This window comes from Ovis canadensis, chromosome 14 (assembly GCF_042477335.2).
Source record: "Ovis canadensis isolate MfBH-ARS-UI-01 breed Bighorn chromosome 14, ARS-UI_OviCan_v2, whole genome shotgun sequence".
Lineage (NCBI taxonomy): Eukaryota > Metazoa > Chordata > Mammalia > Artiodactyla > Bovidae > Ovis > Ovis canadensis.
This window is the reverse complement of record NC_091258.1, coordinates 16,597,690-16,620,368: the sequence shown is the minus strand read 5'-3', so window position 1 is coordinate 16,620,368 and position 22,679 is coordinate 16,597,690. Positions and strand designations below refer to the sequence as shown.

General features: G+C 43.7%; 2 protein-coding genes across 2 annotated transcripts in view; one reads left to right on the top strand and one right to left on the bottom strand.

Annotated features, from left to right (window-relative positions):
• CNTNAP4 (contactin associated protein family member 4) overlaps nt 1-22,679 on the bottom strand; it is a 289,562-nt gene that overhangs the window by 231,469 nt on the left and 35,414 nt on the right. Inside the window, exon 2 of the mRNA XM_069549623.1 lies at nt 5,151-5,261. Coding sequence (XP_069405724.1) covers nt 5,151-5,261 — 111 coding nt within the window. The remainder of the gene's footprint in view (nt 1-5,150; nt 5,262-22,679) is intronic.
• On the top strand, nt 18,392-21,910 carry LOC138419822 (uncharacterized). Its single transcript, XM_069552931.1, has 3 exons — nt 18,392-19,257; nt 19,525-21,034; nt 21,734-21,910. The coding sequence occupies exons 1-3, from the start codon at nt 18,392-18,394 to the stop codon at nt 21,908-21,910; spliced, it is 2,553 nt and encodes an 850-aa protein (XP_069409032.1).

The window sequence follows — 22,679 nt, the reverse complement described above, 5'->3', positions numbered from 1 at the left end:
GGTGCTTTTATTCCTAGTTCTTTAAGGAATCTCCATACCGTCTTCCACAGTGGTTGTATCAATTTACATTCCCACCAACAGTACAAGAGCGTTCCTTTTTCTCCACACCCTCTCCTGCATTTATTGTTCGTAGACTTTTTGATGATGGCCATTCTGACCAGTGTGACATGATATCTCACCAGTGTGAGGTGATATCTGACTGGTGTGAGGTGACAGTTTTGATTTGCATTTCTCTAATAATGAGCAATGTTGAGCATCTTTTTATCTATTTGTTGGCCATTTGTATGTCTTCTTCGGAGAAATGTCTGTTTAGGTCTTTTTCCCACTTTTTGATTGGGTTGTTTGTTTTTCTGGTATTGAGTTGTATGAGCTGCTTGTATATTTTGGAAATTAATCGTTTGTCAGTTGTTTCATTTGCTATTATTTTCTCCCATTCTGAGGGTTGTCTTTTCACCTTGGTTATAGTTTCCTTCACTGTGCAAAAGCTTTTAAGTTTAATCACGTCTCACTTGTTTACTTCTGGTTTTATTTCCATTACTCTAGGAGGTGGGTCATAGAGGATCTTGCTTTGATTTATGTCATCAAGTGTTCTGCCTATGTTTTCCTCTAAGGGTTTTATAGTTTCTGGTCTTTCATTTAAGTCTTAAAACCATTTTGAGTGTACCTTTGTGTATGGTGTTAGGAGGTGTTCTAATTTCATTCTTTTACAGGTAGATCTAGTTTTCCCAGCACCATTTATTGAAGAGGCTGTCTTTGCCCCATTGTATATTCTTGCCTCCTTTGTCAAAAATAAGGTACCCAAAGGTGCCTATGTTTATTTCTGGGCTTTCTATCTTGTCCCACTGGTCTATATTTCTGTTTTTGTACCAGTACCATACTGTCTTGATGACTGTAGCTTTGTAGTATAATCCAAAGTCAGGAAAGTTGATTCCTCTAGTTTCATTCTTCTTTCTCAAGACTGCTTTGGCTCTCCAGGGTCTTTTGTGTTTCTATATGAAGTGTGAACTTTTCTGTTCTAGTTCTGTGAAAATTGTCATTGGTAATTTGATAGGATCTCACTGAAGCTGTAGATTGCATTTGGTAGTCTAGCCGTTTTCACAATATTGATTCTTCCTACCCAGGAACATGGAATATCTCTCCATCTGTTTATGTCATCTTTGATTTCTTTTATTAGTGTCTTATAATTTTCTGTGTACAGTTCTTTTTTTCTCCTTAGGTAAGTTTATTCCTAGATATTTAATTATTTCTGTTGCAATGGTGAATGGGATTGATGCCTTAGTTTCTCTTTCTGATTTTTCATTGTTAGTATATAGAAATGCAAGTGATTTCTGTTCATTCATTTTGTATCCTGCAATTTTGCTAAATTCACTGAGTAGCTCTAGTAATTTTCTGATACTATCTTTAAGATTTTCTATGTACACTATCATGTCATCTGCAGTGAGGGCTTTATTTCTTCTTTTCCAATCTGGATTCCTTTAGTTTCTTTTTCTTCTCTGATTGCTGTAGCTAGGACTTCCAGAACTATGTTGAATAATACTGGACACCCTATTAAATAATAGGACACACTTAAATAAAGTGGACACCTTTGTCTTGTTCCTGATCTTAGGGGGAATGCTTTCATATATAACTAGCAACTTTTAAAATCACTTCTTACAAACTTCTTTCTTATCTTAAAACAGAGGATCAGTTACATTTTCATGGCTACTGTACACATAATGATTGTATATTGTTGTAGAAAAGTGTATTTTAGGATCCAGATGGAGGAACTCTGAACTCACCTCCTCCCATGTGTGCATCAAAATTAAACTACTTAGAGAGCTAACTATCTATGAGAATGACCTGGAGACAAGCAGAAAAGATTTTACATAACTAAAAGCATAAAGAAAAAGCAACAAGAAAACAGGCAGGAAGGACAGAGATGCAATCTAGTCAGGACCCCCAGCCCAGGATCAGTGACCCACAAACACAAGGGAAATCATAGTCACAGAGGTCCTCCATGCTGGGAGCCAGCGTGAGGAATTCCACCCGTGACAAGGTTGTGCAGCAGAGCTCTGATGGCAAGGCTAATCAGACCTCAGGTTTTCCCCCTGGAATTTCCTGAGCATCCACCCCCCCCAAAAAAAATAAGAATCTGCCTGCTTTTCCACTCTTCTAATATTCTCTGGAAAAAGTCAAATCAGGGCTTTAGCCTTCTGCATTTGAAAGGGATGTTTCAGTTAAACCCCCTCTGATAACTTTCTGGCTTGCCTAACAGGTTCCCCTGGACCTCTTACAGCTTGTGAATTGCTTACAGCCCCCCAACTGTGAGAGGCACAAAGCTTAAAAGCATCTTAAAGATACAGAGCCTTTTCTAAAGAGTTAAAAATTATATTGGTAGAGGGTTTTCACTGTTGACTCAATGACTGCTGCCAGGCCTCCATATTCTTTATCTTTTAGGCACCTGGGAGGATGTTAATCAATGTAATCGGGATATAGAAAAAGATATATAGTAGTTTTGATGTTAGCAACACTAGACTTTTGAGTTAATTACTTCTTTTGATATATATCACTGCACTCTTCTTGTGTCCTTGCTATGTAAGAATGTAACTTTATTTAGTGCTTTCTGAGAGTGGCACCAGACTTTGGGAAGATCAACACAAATAAGTCTTCTGGTTGACAAACCCTTATCAGAAAAAAGGCTGTAAAATGTTAATTGGCCCTTTTTGGCCAGAAGATGATGTAAATCACCTAAGACTTGTGTACAATTAGGTATGCAGAGAGAAAAGCCTGGTTTTGATAAGAGTCTGGACTGCTAACACTGCATAATTTTGTATTACCCATTGATCTCTATGTACAAAAAAAGGTATAAAAGGCCTTTCTAGACAACAGGGGAGGGAGCCAGTTGCTGGACTGGTTTCCCTTGTGTCTCCTCTTTACTCTAATTTCAGGCTGAATTCCCATCTGGAGCGGGGTGGCTCACCATGTCTACTTACTTGTCCCGGCTTTTAAGATCCACGTGAGGGGGAGCCCAAGGCGGGGCACCCCCCGATATTCAAGTGGGCACCGGTGGCCCAACGTAGATGGTGCAAGCTCCTTGTCTGGAACGTTATTGGCCTTCCCCGTAAGCCAAGTTATTCAGCCTTCTTTCTCCACTTAATTTTCCTACTACACTATTTCTTCCTGATCTAATCTTATATTAATAAATAAATAAGTTTTTTCCTCACCAATGCCGTCCCCGCTTCGAATTCCCTGGATCCACCGGGGCTGGACCCCAGCACGCCATAAGGGGCATGGTGTCCAAGCCACATATAGGGCTCTTGGCCCAGGAATCCTGCACAGAAAAGATGAGGCCCCAGAAGTCGAGCTTTGAAAAGTAACAGGGCATATGTTTGGAAGAGCCAGAAGGCTATGGATAACAGAGACTGCTCTCTTAAAGGATGTGTGCAAAATCTCACATATGCACAGTCCCAGTGGAGAGGCAGTGGTTCGAAAGGCACCTGGGTCAGACTCGGTTAATGCCTTTGCAGAGCCTCCCACAGAGATAAGAGGCAGCTGAGACTCCCCTGGGTAATGAGACACTGGTGGCTATTTTTGGAATCTCCTTCTACTGAGCTGACACCAGCAGTGGCAAGTGCCATTTTGGAATCCTCTCCCTAGCCTATTAGTGCCAGGAAGCACCAGCATCCAGGCTTCCCAGGTGGCACAGTGGTAAAGAATCCACCTGCCAGTACAGGAGATGCAAGAGATGAGGGTTCAATCCCTGGGTCAGGAAGATCCCCTGGAGGAGGAAATGGCAGCCCACTCCAGTATTCTTGCCTGGGAAATCCCATGGACAGAGGAGCCTGGCGGGCTACAGTGCATGGGGTCACAAAGAGTCAGACACGACTGAGCACATACGCATAATAACAACATCCACCAGTGGGTCCACAACACGCATGCACCTCAGGTCACACAGCCAGCCAGGTGGGGGTCAGCCCCTCCTGCCAGCTCACCCACAGTGGTGGGCCCAGCCACAACATGCCTCAACATCACTCATCACCAGGGAAATGCAAATAAAAACCACAATGAAGTATACCTCACACCTGTCAGAATGGCTATAATCCAAAAGGCAAGACATCACAACTATCAGTAACAAATGTTAGGGAAGATGCAGAGGAAAGGGAACCCTGGGGCACTGTTGGTGGAACTGTTAACTGGTGCAGCTACTATGGCAAGCAGCATTGAGGTTCCTTCAAAAATTAAAAACAGAGCTACCATAAAGCAACTTCACTTCTGGGTATTTACCCCAAGAAAATAAAAGCGAGAGAAAGATACATGCCCTCCTACGTTCACTGCGGCATTATTCACAATAGCCAAGTAAAGGAACCAGCCAGTGTCCTTTGTAGATGGATCAGCGGAGAAGGTGCAGTACATGCATGTGCAATGGAGCATCTATTGTCCATTAAAAAGTGAAACCTTACCACTTGTGACAACTTAGATGGATCTAGAGGGCACTATGTTACATGAAGTAAGTCAGACAAAGACAAAACTGTATGACTGCACTTATATCTGGAATCTATAAAACAAACAAAATGAAATCAGACCCACAGAGACAGAAAAGAAAGAGGTGGTTGCCGCAGAAGGAACGGAAGGTGGAGGGAATGAATAATATAGGTGAAGGGAGTTAGGAGGTACAAAATTCCATTTATAAAATAAATAAGTCATAGGATATAATATACAGCATAGGGAATATGGTTAATAATACTGTAATATCTTAGTTACTAGACTTAACGTGGTGATCCTTCAAAGTGTATTTCAATGTCAAACCAATATACTGTACACCCAAAACTAAAATTGTACCGTAAATCAACTATATTTCAATTAAAAATAAAAATAAAAATTTTAAAGAAAAGTTTATTTTATAAGATACATTTTTAAAAATCACCAGATTGAAGGAATTCAATTCTTTGGGTGCTAAAATGATGATGCAAGATTTTTAAATAGGTGCATCCCTTTGCCATTCCAGAACCAATCCCAAATGTCATGTACAACCCATCAGTTTCTGCCATTTGCTTATTTAGAAATTTACTTCCTTTTATAATTTACTTCCTTTTACAATGATTTTACTAAAAGAGAATGGAAGATGAATGAGATTCATCATGAACCAATCAGAGCAGAAAAAGCAGACTTACCATCTCTTCGGTTTAGCCTTGCAAACCCAGGACCATGACTGCTGGAGAGCTCGGAAGAACTGCTGAATGACGCTTGAGGCAAGGTAGACACCAGGGGGTCATCACAATTATCTGCCAAAAGGAAAAAGTCCACCTTCAGGTTAGTAGCATGCTGACAGCTTACTTGGATTCAATAGATAAAACAAGTAAAGAAAATAAAACAAATAAACCTAACAATATGCCCAGTGCTTATATAGAGTAAACACTCAATAAGAGAAAAAGAATTTAAAGACAGGAGAATATGGAAATGGAGAAAGAAAACTACATAGAAATTACAAAATAGTCTTTTGAGGTAGAAACAGTTTACTTAAATAAGAAACAAAAATATCTCATCAGTATACCTAATTTACACAAATAAATGTATATTATTTAACTACATTAAAATTAAGAACTTAGAGCTGTCAAAAGACAGGGGAAGTGAAGAGAAGTATCACAGCATGAACAAAGTATTCCGTGAACAGTTTACAATTAGTGTTGCAAATGAAGGGAAACAAAACAAAAAATAAAGAGAAACAAAAACTCCTTCCAAATCAGTTAGAAAACACACTAGGAATAAATGACACAAAACCAGAACAGAGAGTTCACAGCACAGAACCACTTTAAAATGATGCTCAAACTCAAAGCGTAAATTAACACTACCATTAGATACTATTTTACAGAGGTTCCCTGGTGGTTCAGACCGTAAAGTGTCTGCCTGCAGTGCGGGAGACCTGAGTTTGATCCCTGGGTTGGGAAGATCCCCTGGAGAAGGAGATGGCAACTCACGCCAGTATTCTTGCCTAGAAAATCCCATGGACGGAGGAGCCTGGTGGGCTATAGTCCATGTGGTTGCAAAGAGTCAGACAGGACTGAGAGACTTCACTTTCACTTTTACTGCACAGAGAGTAGGCCAGCAAGATTTAATACATCTGACAACACCAGATGGTCTAGACAATGTGGGCCAAGAGAAGCTCCAACACCCTGCCAGTGGGAGTGTAAACATGAGAATCTACTTTAAAAAAAAAAAAAAAAAAAAAACAACAATTTATCATCAGCTTGCATACTTTGAAACTCTGCTTCCTATGGCCCATCGACCCCACTGATATGTATGTCCACCTCAGTAGAGCCACCCGATAAGAGTGTTATACAAATGCTAGTATTAACTGTCAGAAAAGGCAATGGCACCCCACTCCAGTACTCTTGCCTGGAAAATCCCATGGACGGAGGAGCCTGGTAGGCTGCAGTCCATGGGGTCACAAAGAGTCGGACACAACTGAGTGACTTCACTTTCCCTTTTCACTTTCATGCATTGGAGAAGGAAATGGCAACCCACTCCAGTGTTCTTGCCTGGAGAATCCCAGGGACGGGGAAGCCTGGTGGGTTGCCGTCTATGGGGTCGCACAGAGTCGGACATGACTGAAGCGACTTAGCAGCAGTAGCAGTATTAACTGTGTGCCATCAGGAAAACGCTGGGGAGCATTAACCTAGAGCAACTCTTGTATTTATTCACGGGGATACGTGTGCAATTTCTAGCAACAATGCTCATAGCAGCAAAAATTGACAATCTGAACATTTACTGATCAAATAAGAGATAAATAAATTATAGTACTTTTCACAATGGAAGAACATACAGCAGTAAAAGGAACTACACCAACGGACACCAAAAGAAAAAACAAAAAGGTGCGATCTTAGAAATGAAAATTTTAATGGAAAAATTGCTACAGAAGACCATATAATATATGCTGATAGTTTTGAGAATCTTAAAAACAAGCAAAGCTAAATACAACATTATTTAGGGACATATGTGATGAGGAAAATACTATTAAAAAACAAAGAAATGAAAAGCACAGAATTCAAGACAATGGTCACTTCTGAAGGAAGGCAGGGAGTGTGTGTGTGTGTGTGTGTGTGTGTACATTCACATACATACATGTATATATCAATAGGTACATAAGGGTATATATGAAATACATATATACATGTCTTCTTATCCATTCTATTATGTATGTCACATAGCCAATAAAAAGGAAGGTACAAACAGTAAGGAAAAGTGTAAGAATAGTCTCATGTTGACATTTTATTCAGCTAACTCTTCATTTCATGCAGTCTTTAGATTTTCATCAGAGAAGGCAATGGCACCCGACTCCAGTACTCTTCCCTGGAAAATCCCATGGACGGAGAAGCCTGGTGGGCTGCAGTCCATGGGTCTCTGGGAGTTGGACACGACTGAGCAACTTCACTTTCCCTTTTCACTTTCATGCATTGGAGAAGGAAATGGCAACCCACTCCAGTGTTCTTGCCTGGAGAATCCCAGGGACGGGGGAGCCTGGTGGGCTGCCGTCTACGGGGTCGCACTGAAGTGACAGCAGCAGCAGTAGCAGATTTTCATATTATACAATTACTAAGCTGTAGCCGTTTTTGCTCTTATCAGATAATATTTCTCTTATATTTAGGATTTAACATATGTTGGTAATTAAAAACCATGCAGGATTATTGTCACAATTTTTAAATTAACAATGAACATTTTAATTTAAATAAATCTAGGAATTACATAGATTCATGTGAAATTTTATGAAGTCTATGCAGTTTGAACAGTTTTTTTTTAACTGTCACTAGTAGTTTTATTGCTTAAATATTCAAACTACAATATTTTTCTGCAGTGCTGCTATTTGAAATATACACTTTTCCTTCAAGTTAAAGGTTTAAAGTATAAGTGGTTAGTAAAAATTTACCAACTTAACATTTGAATGCTTTTCAAAAGAATTTGCCAAAGAGAGCATTCATTTTTTAGGATTGTCTCATTTTCATTTAAAGTCCACTTTTTCTTCTTTCACATCGTAAATTCTTTAACTCTTAAAACAGACTGATAGTCCAGAGTTCCTTCTATTGATCCGCTTAACTACTGACACTGTCAATCTAGTTGTAATTCAAGTGTTAAGAAATGTAGACATAAAAAGACGTAACAATCCGTGAAGTGTTATACTCAAGCAACAACCAAAATGCTTCCGTATGCTGTGGGAACTATGATGTACGTGTTTGTGTGCATAAATGAGCACATATATATATGGGGTGTGTGCATGTGTGGGTGTTGTGTCAACCGAAACTATAATCACCTGTGAATCACTATCAGTATTCAGGTATAAATGTGACCCCAAAAAGCTAGGCTGTTTCACTGCAATTCACAGTCAATTATGCAGATTCAACTCAATGCTTCAGATGTAAAATGACTCTCTAGTGCAATCACTCTAGAGGGCATACACTTATTGCACATTTGTTTTTGCCACCATAAATTGAGAATCAATACTGTTCTATTTTTAGCTTAAAAAGAATGAGATTAATCTAAGAGAAGGGGTGTTTATCCCATCTGGGGGAGAAGGACACGTGATATGGGAAAGGGATCAGCGGGGGTGCGGCCGGGTGGGGGGGTGGGGAATAGACGAGGGCTTCAGTGTCAGCTACAGTTCTAGCTGTTGGCCTGAGTTGTGGTTGCATGAGTATATTCATTTCCCCACAATCTGTGGTATGTTCGTTTAGCAGTAAAATATTTTAAAGTTATCCTCACATAGAACTAATAACAATGAACACACGTGTTCAGTGAGCACTCTGCTAAGAACTTAGCACCATTTCACACGTGTGAAGTGAAGTGAAAGTCACTCAGTTCTTTGGGACCCCATGGACTATTCAGCCCATGGAATTCTCCAGGCCAGAATACTGGAGTGGGTAGCCTTTCCCTTCTCCAGGGGATCTTCCCAACCCAGGGATTGAACCCAGGTCTCCTGCATTGCAGGGGGATTCTTGGCGAGCTGAGCCACAAGGGAAGCCCAAGAATACTGGAGTGGGTAGCCTATCCCTTCTTCAGCGAGTCAATAATTTTTACCATTCCTCTTTGAGATACTAATATTATTTTACAGATGAGGTAAAATTGAGACACAGAATTTGGTTAATTTGCTCATCTCCTTGTGATGAGACCATGATATGTTTAAACACTACATCAGATCATCCTAATATCTGGTCCCTTCACCAAGTACAAATGTAATATATGTACATATATACTATATGTATGTAGTATACATATAGTTATATATTAGTATGGCACCCCACTCCAGTACTCTTGCCTGGAAAATCCCATGGACGGAAATGCCTGGTGGGCTACAGTCCATGGGGTCGTGGTGAGTTGGACACGACTGGGCGACCTCACTTTCACTTTTCATTTTCATGCATTGGAGAAGGAAATGGCAACCCACTCCACTGTTCTTGCCTGGAGACTCCCAGGGACGGGGGAGCCTGGTGGGCTGCCGTCTACAGGGTCGCACAGAGTCAAACACAACTGAAGCGACTGAGCAGCAGCAGCCACAGCAGCAGCAGCAGCAGCAACAATGTATTATATACATCTCATCCGGTCCCATCACTTCATGGGAAATAGATGGGGAAACAGTGGAAACAGTGTCAGATTTCATTTTGGGGGGCTCCAAAATCACTGCAAATGGTGATCACAGCCATGAAATTAAAAGACACTTACTCCTTGGAAGAAAAGTTATGACCAACCTAGATAGCATATTCAAAAGCAGAGACATTACTTTGCTGACTAAGGCCCATCTAGTCAAGGCTATGGTTTTTCCTGTGGTCATGTATGGATGCGAGAGTTGAACTGTGAAGAAGGCTGAGTACTGAAGAATCGATGCTTTTGAACTGTGGTGTTGGAGAAGATTCTTGAGAGTCCCTTGGACTGTAAGGCGATCCAACCAGTCCATTGTGAAAGAGATCAGCCCTGGGATTTCTTTGGAAGGAATGATGCTGAAGCTGAAACTCTAGTACTTTGGCCACCTCCTGCGAAGAGTTGACTCACTGGAAAAGACTCTGATGCTGGGAGGGATTGGGGGCAGGAGGGGAAGGGGGCAACAGAGGATGAGATGGCTGGATGGCATCACTGACTCGATAGACGTGAGTCTGAGTGAACTTCGGGAGTTGGTGATAGACAGGGAGGCCTGGTGTGCTGCGATTCATGGGATCGCAAAGAGTCGGACACGACTGAGCAACTGAACTGAACTGAATATGTATATGTACAATATTTGTACTTATATACATATGTATATAAACTTATATATGCATAATATATAGCACAGTATAGTTATACTAAAGTGTCATGCATTTATTATATATATACAATTATGCATATAATATATCATTGTATTTACAACTATAATGCATATATGTATAGGCATGACATACATATATTACAATATACATATGTGTACTACAAAATGTACGTGTATATATATGTATATATAGTGTATACAAGCTGACCCTGTATAAATGCTAAGTTGGCCATCAATCATAGGTTTAACTGATGGCATAGACTTATTATATGGCCTTCTTAGGTAGGCCCTGGGGATGGCCCCCAAAGGCTCCGCCTCCTTCTTGAAAGCACCCTGTCTCACTACCTCTAGAGTCCAAGGAGGCAGTGGCATAGGGCACAGCCTCCAGGTGAGGCAAGAGGGAAGAAGTGCTGGGCCCTAGCAGGGGCCAGGAGAAGAGACAAATGGGAGAGAGAGGATACTGTTTCCAAGCTGAGGAGAGCTGTAGGCATTTATCCACAGAAATATAGGCTTATGTATTTACGTGTAAATATATTTATATTCACATATTACATATGTATTAATATACATGTATTCACTACTAGATATTATATTTATATTATATATACATGTGACATATGTTATTCACTTGTACATATGTGGTATAATTTCATGTGCTCAGTCACTCAGTCATATCCAGCTCTTCTGTGACCCCATGAACTGTAGCCCGCCAGGCTCCTCTGTCCATGGGATTTCCCAGGCAAGAATACTAGAGTGGGTTGCCATTCCCTTCTCCAGGGGATCTTCCCACCCCAGGAACTGAACCCAGGCCTCCTACATTGCAGGCAGATTCTTCACCATCTGAGCTATGAGGGAAACCCTTGAGGTCCCCTGAGACAAATTCTGTATGGCGTTACTTATATATGGACATGCTCAGTCATGTCCAGCTCTTTGCGACCCCAAAGATGGTAGCCCACCAGGCTCCTCTGTCCACGGGATTTCCCAGGCTAGAATACTAGAGCGGGTTGCCATTTCCCTCTCCAGGGGATCTTCCTGACCCAGGATTGAACCTGCATCTGTTGCATTGGTAGGAGGAGTCTTTACCACTGAGCCACCAGGGAAGCCCAAAAGGGGCACAGGAGAGCGTGAAAGACTTCAGTTACCAGTGAAACTTAGAAACACTGCATTCAAGGGGGAAGGCGTCTACAAATCAAAAGGGTAGCAAGGTATGTTTGGTTAATTTATGTTTTTTTCTATCAGAGGAAGAAATGAACATCACTCTTACTAATCTATGCTTTTTCAAAATTATATTACTCTTTATACAACTTTTCATAGTCATATTAGAATTTCCACATTAAACCTGTTATATAGTGAGAAATGTATAAATATTATAATTTTGTCTTTTTGTAATTACAGGATTTTTTGTTAATTTTTTCATGTTTTTGTTTTGATTCACATATTTAGAGAATTATATTAGAATATACATATCTATACATATTTATTACTATACATACATAATTATTTTAGAATATACATTCACCCTGGAGGGGGCATGGCAACCCACTCCAGTACTCTTGCCTGGAGAATCTCCATGGACAGAGGAACCTGGCGGGCTACAGTCCCTGGAGTCTCAAAGAGTTAGACACAACTGAGTGACTGAGCACACGCAAACGCACACGCACATGCACATTCTAAGGGGAAAAAGCACCTACTTTCTGTTGAAACATTTTCATGTGCATGCATGTACACATACGCACAATGACACACAAATCTACAGCTTCAAGCCAATATCTCAGAAAACATACTGTTTACTCCTTACTGTGAGAGAACTTACCATTGTCATTACAAAGACAATGATAAATTAGATCTCTGGCAAACTGTGTATATGAATATACTCAATCAGTTCAGTTCAATCGCTCAGTCGTGTCCGACTCTTTGCGACCCCATGAATCGCAGCATGCCAGGCCTCCCTGTGAATCACCATCTCCCGGAGTTCACTCAGACTCATGTCCATCGAGTCGGTGATGCCATCCAGCCATCTCATCCTCTGTCGTCCCCTTCTCCTCCTGACCCTAATCCACCCCAGCATCAGAGTCTTTTCCAGTGAGTCAACTCTTCGCAGGAGGTGGCCAAAGTACTGGAGTTTCAGCTTCAGCATCATTCCTTCCAAAGAAATCCCAGGGTTGATCTTCAGAATGGACTGGTTGGATCTCCTTGCAGTCCAAGGAACTCTCAAGAGTCTTCTCCAACACCGCAGTTCAAAAGCATCAATTCTTCTGCACTCAGCCTTCTTCACAGTCCAACTCTCACATCCATACATGACCACAGGAAAAACCATAGCCTTGACCATAGCCTTGACCTAGACCTTAGTCGGCAAAGTAATGTCTCCGCTTTTGAATGTGCTATCTAGGTTGGTCATAACTTTTCTTCCAAGGAGTAAGCGTCTTTTAATTTCATGGCTGCAATCATCATCTGCAGTGATTTTGGAGCCCCAAAACACTGGTTCCACTGTTTCCCCATCTATTTCCCATAAAGTGATGGGACCGGATGCCATGATCTTTGTTTTCTGAATGTTGAGCTTTAACATATTAGTATGTATATATAAATCACCCATGGCTTATGTAGAAGAAAATGCATAGAAACCTATAGGCTGCTACCAGAAATGAATTCTTGAAAACTAGAAAATCATTTTTGTCCTTGACTTAGCTCTAGAAAAAATACTGATAAATATTTACTTGTTTTGAGTTGCAGCAATATGTTATTTTTTAGATTTAAGCCACTGATTGACAAAGTTAGAAGCTCATGATTCTGCATTTTCTGAATGTTGAGCTTTAAGCCAACTTTTTCACTCTCCACTTTCACTTTCATCAAGAGACTTTTTAGTTCCTCTTCACTTTCATAGCCTCTTACAAATACAGATTCAAGCTAATATTGAAAGCATTTTAATATAGCTTAATTGATAGTAATTTAATTTAATTTTACAAAGGGCTTTATTTCATAATTTTTATAAGTAAGTAAAAGCTGCTTAGGTTTTAATAAAAGTAAATCAATTTTAATCTCTGTGCAATACAATCTGTACTAAGATAATAGGTGTATGTTACTGGCTGCTTATGTTCTTGGTGCTGTCTGTGTATTGAAAGTGAAAGTGAAAATGAAGTCGCTCAGTCATTTCCAACTCTTTGCGACCCCATGCACTGTAGACTACCAGGCTCCTCCTGCCATGGGATGCTCCTGGCAAGAGTACTGCAATGGGTTGCCATTTCCTTCTCCAGGGGATCTTCCCGACCCAGGGATCGAACCAGGGTCTCCCGCATTCCAGGCAGACACTTTAACCTCTGAGCCACCAGGGAAGCCATGTCTGTGTATTAAATACTGACAAATACCTTATACCATTTGATACTATTAACTCCATTGTACAATTGAGGAGGAAGGGACACAATAGTTAAACAATTTACCCAAAGTCACAGAGCTGCTGTTCTGAGGGCACACACTATTGAAACTGGTAATCTAAAGTATACTTGCAAAAAATAGGGCTGATTTTCAGTAACATTCAGCTTAGTTGCCACTGAGTAAAACAACTTTCTCTGTTATTTGGAAGACCTGCCAAAATCAGTTGCATGCCTCCTGATGAATCACGTTTCCCATGGGAATACTCACTACAGAAGGATAGGACAGGACAGAAAAAGACAGGCAGGAAACATGCTTAATATCTTCAGAAACTTTCCATACACCAGAAGTGGGATCTTCCACTGGGAGCTTTAGAGACACTGGCATCTCAGTCATTTCAGAAAACAGTAGAATCCAAACATTCCATGGACAGATTGAGGGTTAGGAATGCCTTTCCCTTCAAGAAATCTATTTCTTTAAAATGCTTTATTCCAATCTGTATTATTGAAATTGTCATTCAGTTGAAGTTGGGAATAATGGACTAATTTAGGAAAAGTGTGCAATTATGCTGACATACATCAAAAATATTGTGTACAAGGCAAGCTTTCATCCCCACAGTGAGAGTACAATATTGTTCTTTAACCATAAGTCCAACCTGAGTTAGTTCTACAGATTATTCAGGTCCAGTTTCAGGATTTCAGGAGTCCCATCTTCCTGCCCTAGCATGACACAGGATCCAGACCCTGATGACCACTCCTGCCCAATGAGAGACTGAATATACAAATGTACAATGACCATACTACGTACAAACATAGAAGTTCTGACTCATAATGTGTAGCAACCAGCCCAGGAGCCAACCTACTATCCTCAGTAGCCTGTTCAGGAAACCAAGCAGTAACTGCTGTAGCAATTGGCTCCAAGCAGCCAAGGCTGGGGAATGCCTTACAGCTTTCCAGTCTGTGTGCCTGCTTCCAGCTTGTGTGCATGTGTGCTCAACTGCTCAGTTGTGCCTGACTCTTTGCAACCCCATGGACTGTAGCTTGCCAGGCTCCTCTGTCCAGGGGATTAACCAGGCAAGAATACTGGCTCAGGTGGCCATTTCTTCCTCCAGGGGATCTTCCCAACCCAAGGATGAAACCTGCATCTCTTGTGTTTCCTGCATTGGTAGGCAGATTCTTTACCACTGAGATACCTGGACTGGATAAATCTCTGCCAAATACAGAGGAACTGAAATATGTACACCTAATCAATCACATAGGATGGCTCATTCCTGATTACTGTGTCTAAAGCTTCCCCCTGCAAACAGCTTGCAATCAAAGCATACCTGATGCCTTCTTTTGTGTGTTTGTTTTTCACAATAAAGCTTTCCCTCACCCCTTGCCAGCATTTGAGTCTCTGTAGAACACAAGTGATGGTAGCTGAGTCCCTTGCTATAGCAAGCTCTGAATGAAAAGCCTGTGTTCTCAATGAAGGAAACTATAAACAAGGTGAAAAGCCCTCAGAATGGGAGAACATAATAGCCAACAAAACAACTGACAAAGAAGTAATCTCCAAAATATATAAGCAGCTCATGCAGCTCAATACCAGAAAAACGAACAACCCAATCAAAATGTGGGCAAACGACCTAAACAGACATCTCTTCAAAGAAGACATACAGATGGCTAATAAACTAATGAAAAGATGCTCATCATCACTCATTATAGAAAAGTGAAAATCAAAACCACAATGAGTTATCATCTCACACTGGTCAGAATGGCCATCGTCAAACAGTCTACAAACAATAAATGCTGGAGAGGGTGTGGAGAAAAGGGAACCCTCTTACACTGTTGGTGGGAATGCAAACTGGTATAGCCACTATGGAGAATAGTGTGGAGATTCCTTTAAAAACTGAAAATAGAACTGCCATACGACCCAGCAATCCCACTGCTGGACATACACACCGACGAAACCAGAATTGAAAGAGACACGTGTACCCCAATGTTCACTGCAGCACTGTTTACAATAGCCAGGACACGGAAGCAACCTAGATGTCCATCGGCAGACAAATGGATGAGGAAGTTGTGGTACATATTACTCAGCTATAAAACAGAATGCATTTGAGTCAGTTCTAATGAGGTGGATGAACTTGGAACCTATTATATGTTAGGTTATCGGAAGACTTAGTGAGGTGTGTAACTACATCAGGGACCTGGGACAGTAGCTCCTGCGCTAAACATTCCATAACCAAATAAGGAGGTCAGTAGCTCCTGCGCTAAACATTCCATACCAAATAAGAAAAATCTATAGGGAAGCAGCATCAGGGGAATGTATGAGCTCAGCTTCGCATGTAACCAATCAGGTAGTGCCAACTAGGCCTGTTGCTGGACTAAGGGACAAACTGTATATAAACCGCCATACCTCTTTGTTCGGGGTCCAGCCGCATTCTGCTGTGTCAGAGAGGCTAGGACCCTGGCGCACCAGAAATAAATTCCCTTTATGCCTTTTGCATTACTTTGGTGGACTTGTTCATTCGGTCGGGTAGGGGACACGGACACGGAGCATAACATTTGGGGGCTCGTCCGGGATCTCCGCCCCACCGGAGGAATAATTCCCCTGGTAAGAGGGAGAAGCCCCACTGAGAGGCAAAGAGCTCTGAACTCCGAAGCACCGGTGCTAATAGTACAGGCCTAGATTAAGTCCGGGGCCCAGTATCGTACTGGGGAGGCATCTAGGTGTGAGAGACAAGGCAAGCCCAGCGTAAGGCTGAGTCCCCTGTAGCGTACCGGGAAGGCGGCTGGCACTGAGGACGTCCTGACGGTAAGACATTTGCAAATAGAAAAGGGGTCTCTAGTGCTAAAAGAGACTGAATTGGAATCTGTTTGTTGTGTCATTTTTGTGACTCTGTGTGCCGGCACTGTCTGTGTGAGTGTCTTGTTGTCATTGTCTGTGTTCTCTGTACCCATGGGGCAATCTACTTCTACTCCGCTGTCCCTGATGACTGACCATTTTTCTGATTTTAAGTCTAGAGCTCGGAATCTTTCGTTACTAGTAAAGAAGAGCAAACTGGTGACGTTCTGTTCCGCCGAATGGCCCACCTTTGATGTCGGATGGCCACAAGAGGGAACCTTCAATCCCCAGATCATCCAGGCAGTTAAAGAGAGGGTGCTTACTCCTGGTCCTGCTGGGCACCCAGACCAGACTCCCTACATTCTGGTCTGGCAGGATCTAGTGAAGAACCCACCGGAATGGCTTAAACCCTTCGTTCTTGCTTCTCCTAAACCTCCCCGTCCCTCTTCCCCGGCTCCAACCTTACTAAACCCACAGGTGCTAGTCATGAAAGCGTCTGAGAAAACGAAAGAAAACCAGGACGAAAAACGACCCAAGCCGGTGTTCCAGGAATCTTCCTCTCTGTACCCTAATTTGATTGACTTGGAAACCGAACTGTCCCCACCCCCGTACGCGGATCCAAATCCACCTTTGCTTCCACAGGTTCCTCAAGTCTCGTCGGGAGAAGCCCAGAGGAGGGCCGAGCCCTCAGCTCCCCCTAGGGGAGGAGGCCCCGCCCAGGGAACTCGGGGAAGGGCAAGGGAGATGGCTAGCGCAGCGGAGGAGGAAGGCCCGGAATTGCCCTCCTCCACTGTTCACGCGTTTCCGGTCCGGGCGGGGCCAGCCAGAGAGGGTGGGGAACGCACATATCAGTACTGGCCTTTTGCTACTAGTGATTTGTACAATTGGAAAACCCAAACCCCCTCTTTCTCTGAGAAACCTCAAGGTCTTATTGATCTTTTAGAGTCTATCCTGTTTACTCACAACCCCACTTGGGATGATTGCCAACAACTGCTACAAGTACTTTTCACTACAGAAGAGCGTGAACGGATCCTGTCAGAAGCCCGGAAAAATGTGCCGGGGGTGGATGGGAGGCCCACAATACAGCCTCACCTCATTGAAGAGGGGTTCCCCTTGGTGCGACCCAACTGGGACTTCGAACGCGCTGAAGGTAGGGAGCGTCTCCGAGTGCACCGTCAGATCCTCATGGCTGGCCTTAGAGCGGCCGCCAGAAAACCAACTAATTTGGCCAAGGTAAATTCGGTGAGGCAAGAGCCAAATGAGAGCCCGGCAGCCTTCCTTGAAAGGATAATGGAAGCTTTTAGACAGTATACCCCCATGGACCCCCAGGCAGATGAGTCTAGGGCAGCAGTCATGCTAGCATTTGTAAATCAGGCAGCCCCCGATATTAGGAGAAAGTTACAAAAGATAGAGAGGCTCAGTGAACAGTCCCTACAAGATTTAGTGAGGGCAGCAGAGAGGGTTTTCAATCATAGAGAGACCCCGGAAGAAAGAGAGGACCGCATTAGAAGGGAAGACAGAGAATTTAGGGCTGAAAAAAACCGTAAAAATCAAAAGGAGCTGGCTCAGATATTTTTCGCTAGGATTGAAAACAAAAATAGATCCCAAAAAGGGAAAAAGCCAGATTCAAAAACTGAGGAGAAACCTGCAAGGCGCAAGCTTGAAAAGAACCAATGTGCGTTTTGTAAAGAGTTTGGACATTGGAAAGATAAATGCCCCAAGAAAAACCTAAAAGAGGGGCCAAAAAATTCCAAGAACGAGACCCCCCCTCCTGACAGTCATATCCTCTACGCAGGAGAGGATAGTGACTAGGGGGGTCAAGGCTCGACGCCCCTCCCCGAGTCCTGGATAACTATAAATGTGGAGGGGAAACCGGTTGGCTTTATGGTAGACACGGGAGCTCAATACTCAGTCTTAAACCAAAGAGATGGGCCTATGTCTAAGAAAAGTAGCTGGGTACAGGGAGCAACCGGGACTAAGCGATATGGATGGACTACAAAACGGCATGTGAATTTGGGGACCCACCAAGTAACTCATTCCTTTCTGGTGATACCCGAATGCCCAGTGCCCTTGCTGGGAAGAGATTTACTGTCTAAAGTGAATGCCCAAATTCATTTTGGCCATGGACAAGTGTCAGTTTTAGATGGAACCGGGCACCCTCTACAGGTTCTGTCTCTGGCATTGAAGGATGAATACAGACTGTACTTGCCAGAGGCCCCAGCGACAGTAAGTCCTGAAGTACAGCCATGGGTTCAAAGATACCCTCAGGCCTGGGCTGAAACAGCAGGAATGGGATTGGCCAGACAGAGACCCCCTATTGTTGTGGAGTTAAAAGCGGGTGCCACACCAGTGAGGGTACGGCAATATCCCATGAGTCAAGAAGCCCGGCGAGGAATCACTCCTCACATACAACGCCTCACAGACGCTGGGGTCTTAAAGAGATGCCGGTCCCCATGGAACACCCCCCTGCTTCCCATAAAGAAGCCTGGGGGAACTGATTTTAGACCAGTTCAAGACCTGCGAGAGGTCAACAAGCGGGTGAGTGACATCCATCCTACGGTTCCTAACCCTTATATATTGCTAAGCAGTTTGCCACCAAGCTACGTATGGTATACTGTTTTAGATTTAAAAGATGCCTTTTTCAGTCTGCCTCTCGCCCTGGCGTGCCAAGAAATCTTCGCCTTCGAATGGCTAGAAGACGGTGGACAGACTCCTGTGCAGCTGACGTGGACTCGCCTACCACAGGGGTTTAAGAACTCACCCACGTTGTTTAACGAGGCCTTAGATGAAGACCTCCATGAGTACCGGGTTGAACACCCTACCATTGTTTTATTACAATATGTTGATGACCTTATGCTGGCGGCGACTACAGAAAAAGAGTGCCAGGAGGCAACAGGTGACCTTCTCCAAACCCTTGGGACTTTAGGTTACAGGGCTAGCGCCAAAAAGGCCCAGATCGTCAAGCAAGAGGTTACATACCTTGGTTACAAGATAAAACAGGGCCAGAGGTGGCTAACACAGGCTATGAAAGACACCATCTTTCAGATCCCTGAACCTACCACTCCTAGGCAAGTGAGAGAGTTTCTGGGAACTGTAGGATATTGCCGATTGTGGATCTTGGGGTTTGCAGAAAAAGCCAGGCCCTTATATGAAGGGACCAAAGAAAACAAAAACTGGAAATGGACTGAATCAATGAAAACGGCTTTTCAGGAGCTCAGGCGTGCCTTGCTGGAAGCTCCTGCCCTGGCCCTTCCTGACCCATCTAAGCCGTTCCAATTATTTGTGGATGAAAAGCGAGGGATAGGAAAAGGGGTACTAACACAGAAATGGGGACCTTGGAAGCGTCCCATAGCCTACCTTTCAAAGAAATTAGACCCAGTGGCAGCCGGGTGGCCACCTTGCCTCCGAATTATTGCAGCCACCGCGCTTCTAGTTCATGATGCTGATAAGCTGACTTATGGCCAGAAACTCTTGGTTTACACTCCTCATGCTATAGAGAGAGTCCTGAAACAACCTCCGGGCAAATGGATTTCCAATGCCCGCTTAACACACTACCAGGCCTTGCTGCTCGACACCTCCCGGATTCATTTTCAAACACCCTGCACTCTAAACCCAGCTACTCTTTTGCCCAATCCGGAAATAGATAGCCCCCTCCACGATTGTGACGAGATACTAGCCGGAGTAACAGCAGTACGAAAGGACTTAACAGACACGCCACTGGATAACAGTGACCTAATATGGTTCACAGATGGAAGCAGTTATGTTAGAGATGGACAGAGACGGGCGGGAGCCGCAATAGTAGATGACTCTGGACAGACGATATGGGCAGAGACTCTTTCCCCAGACACCTCAGCCCAAAGAGCAGAGTTAATTGCCCTGATTCAGGCATTAGAGAGAGCTAAAGGTAAAAGAATAACTATTTTCACTGACAGTCGCTATGCTTTTGGCACGGTGCACATTCAGGGCCCGATTTATCGGGAACGCGGGTTTTTAACAGCTGAAGGAAAAGAGATCAAAAACTTACCAGAAATCCGTCGACTTCTGGAAGCTGTGCAGTTGCCTCGAGCTGTATCAATAGTACATGTACCTGGACATCAAAAGGGGGACAGCCTCACAGCCCGAGGAAATCGTGCCGCTGATTTGGCGGCTCGGAAGGCGGCTGACAAAGAGTACACCGCTCCAGTGCTGGCAATCGGACTTCCGCCCCCAGGTATGGGAACTTTGCCCCCAACCCCTGAGTATTCGTCCACAGACCTGGCCTGGATCCAGGAATATCCCAACCTCCAACAAGGAAAGGATAAATGGTACCGGGACTCCGATGGCTACTTGATACTTCCTGCTCAGTTGGGACGACAACTGTGTGAACATCTGCACTCATCTACTCATCTGGGAGAGAAAAAGACTCTGCTGCTTTTTCAAACCGCGCGCCTACGATTTCCCCGGCACCAAACAACCGTAAAAAACATAGTACAAGCTTGTAAGGCATGCCAACAGATGAAGCCAGGAAAGAGGCAACACGCAGGACTGAGGTATCGAGGGGAAGGCCCAGGACAGCACTGGGAGATAGATTTTACTGAGGTAAGGCCAGGCAAGTATGGTTACCGCTACTTGCTAGTGTTGGTAGATACCTTCTCAGGGTGGGTAGAGGCTTTTCCTACTAAGGGAGAAACTGCAATGGTAGTGGCTAAAAAGATTTTAGAAGAGATAGTCCCCAGGTTTGGCCTGCCGGTGACCGTTGGCTCTGATAATGGCCCTGCTTTTGTGAGCCAAATAATACAGAACCTTGCCCGGGCTCTAGGAACTAAGTGGAAATTACATTGTGAATACAGCCCACAGAGCTCGGGGCAAGTTGAAAGAATGAATCGGACCCTAAAAGAAACTTTAACTAAATTGGTTATGGAGACTGGCGGGGACTGGGTGACTCTCCTTCCCTTCGCCCTTTTTCGCGTGCGTAATACTCCTTATCAGCTCAATTTGACCCCATTTGAAATTCTGTATGGGCGCCACCCTCCCGTATGTCCAAAATTTGAAGGGAAAAAGTTTCCACTTCCCACCTTGGGACAATTCCAGGAGGCTTTGATGGCTTTGGGCAAAGTACATTCTCGCGTCTGGAAACTACTCCGAGAGGTACATGAGGGTCAAGGTGAGGGAATTAGCCCCTCACATAACATTGGCCCCGGGGACTGGGTGTGGGTCAAAAGGCACCACGCCAGGGCACTAGAACCCAGATGGAAAGGTCCTTATGTTGTTCTTCTTACCACCCCAACTGCCTTGAAGGTCGACGGTATCGGGCCCTGGGTGCATTGCAATCACGTACGCCCAGCTACTTCAGCCGAACAAGAAGACGCGAAAAGACAATGGGAAGTGTCTCTACACCCGTCCAACCCTTTAAAATTGAAGATCCAGCGCCGGCCGCAGGACCGACGAGACTCATCTGGACCGTCATCTGGATGACTGTGTTGCTTTGTCCTGTGACTGCCAGTGTGAACCCCCACCAACCTGTTAAGATCACCTGGACGCTCTGGAACGGACTGACTCGAGAGGTACTCAATTTGACCACCGGAATTCACCCCCCTAATACGTGGTGGCCGGATCTGTATTTCAACCTCAAAGACCTTATAAAGACTACTTGGACAGCGGCCCAGACCAGAAACTTTGGATTCTGGGCATGTCCCGGACACCTGAAGAGACATAATTGGGAGACTTGTGGGGGGCTGCAACATTATTTCTGTTGGTCCTGGAGCTGTGTGACCTCCAATGATGGGAGATGGAAATGGGAGGTCGGGAACCGGGACTTAGTCAATTTCTCATTTGTCCAGCCCTATCGCGGGCCCTGGAACCAAGATTACCAAAACCTGTTCGGAGATTATGTCGGGCGGCAATGGGAACAGCACTGGAGCCCAATTGCTCAGGTGAAAGTAATGTTCAACCAGGAAGCGGCTAAACTGGAGAGGTCTTGGGTCTCCGGGCTATCATGGGGCCTCCAACTCTACGCTGAGTGGTTTGAAGCAAAGCCTGGGGGAATTCTGGTTATTAGTCAGACAATAGAACCGATATTAGTACACAGTATCGGACCTAATAAGGTAGAGAAATTAGGTGCTGTGACCCTATCAACCACACCCCACCCAACTTCGTTGACTTTAACTAAACCTAACAAGGATGAAGCTCTTGCTGAGACAGACCCGTTGTGGAAATTAGTCAAGGCTGCATACACCACCTTAAA

Bases quoted from the DNA above. Each gene is read 5' to 3' on its own strand.
- LOC138419822 (XM_069552931.1), top strand. From the start codon at position 18,392: ATGTCTAAGAAAAGTAGCTGGGTACAGGGAGCAACCGGGACTAAGCGA. The intron at 19,258-19,524 runs GTACCGGGTTGA...TACCACTCCTAG, and splicing joins TTAGATGAAGACCTCCATGA to GCAAGTGAGAGAGTTTCTGG. The intron at 21,035-21,733 runs GTAAGGCCAGGC...ACTGCCTTGAAG, and splicing joins GGGAGATAGATTTTACTGAG to GTCGACGGTATCGGGCCCTG.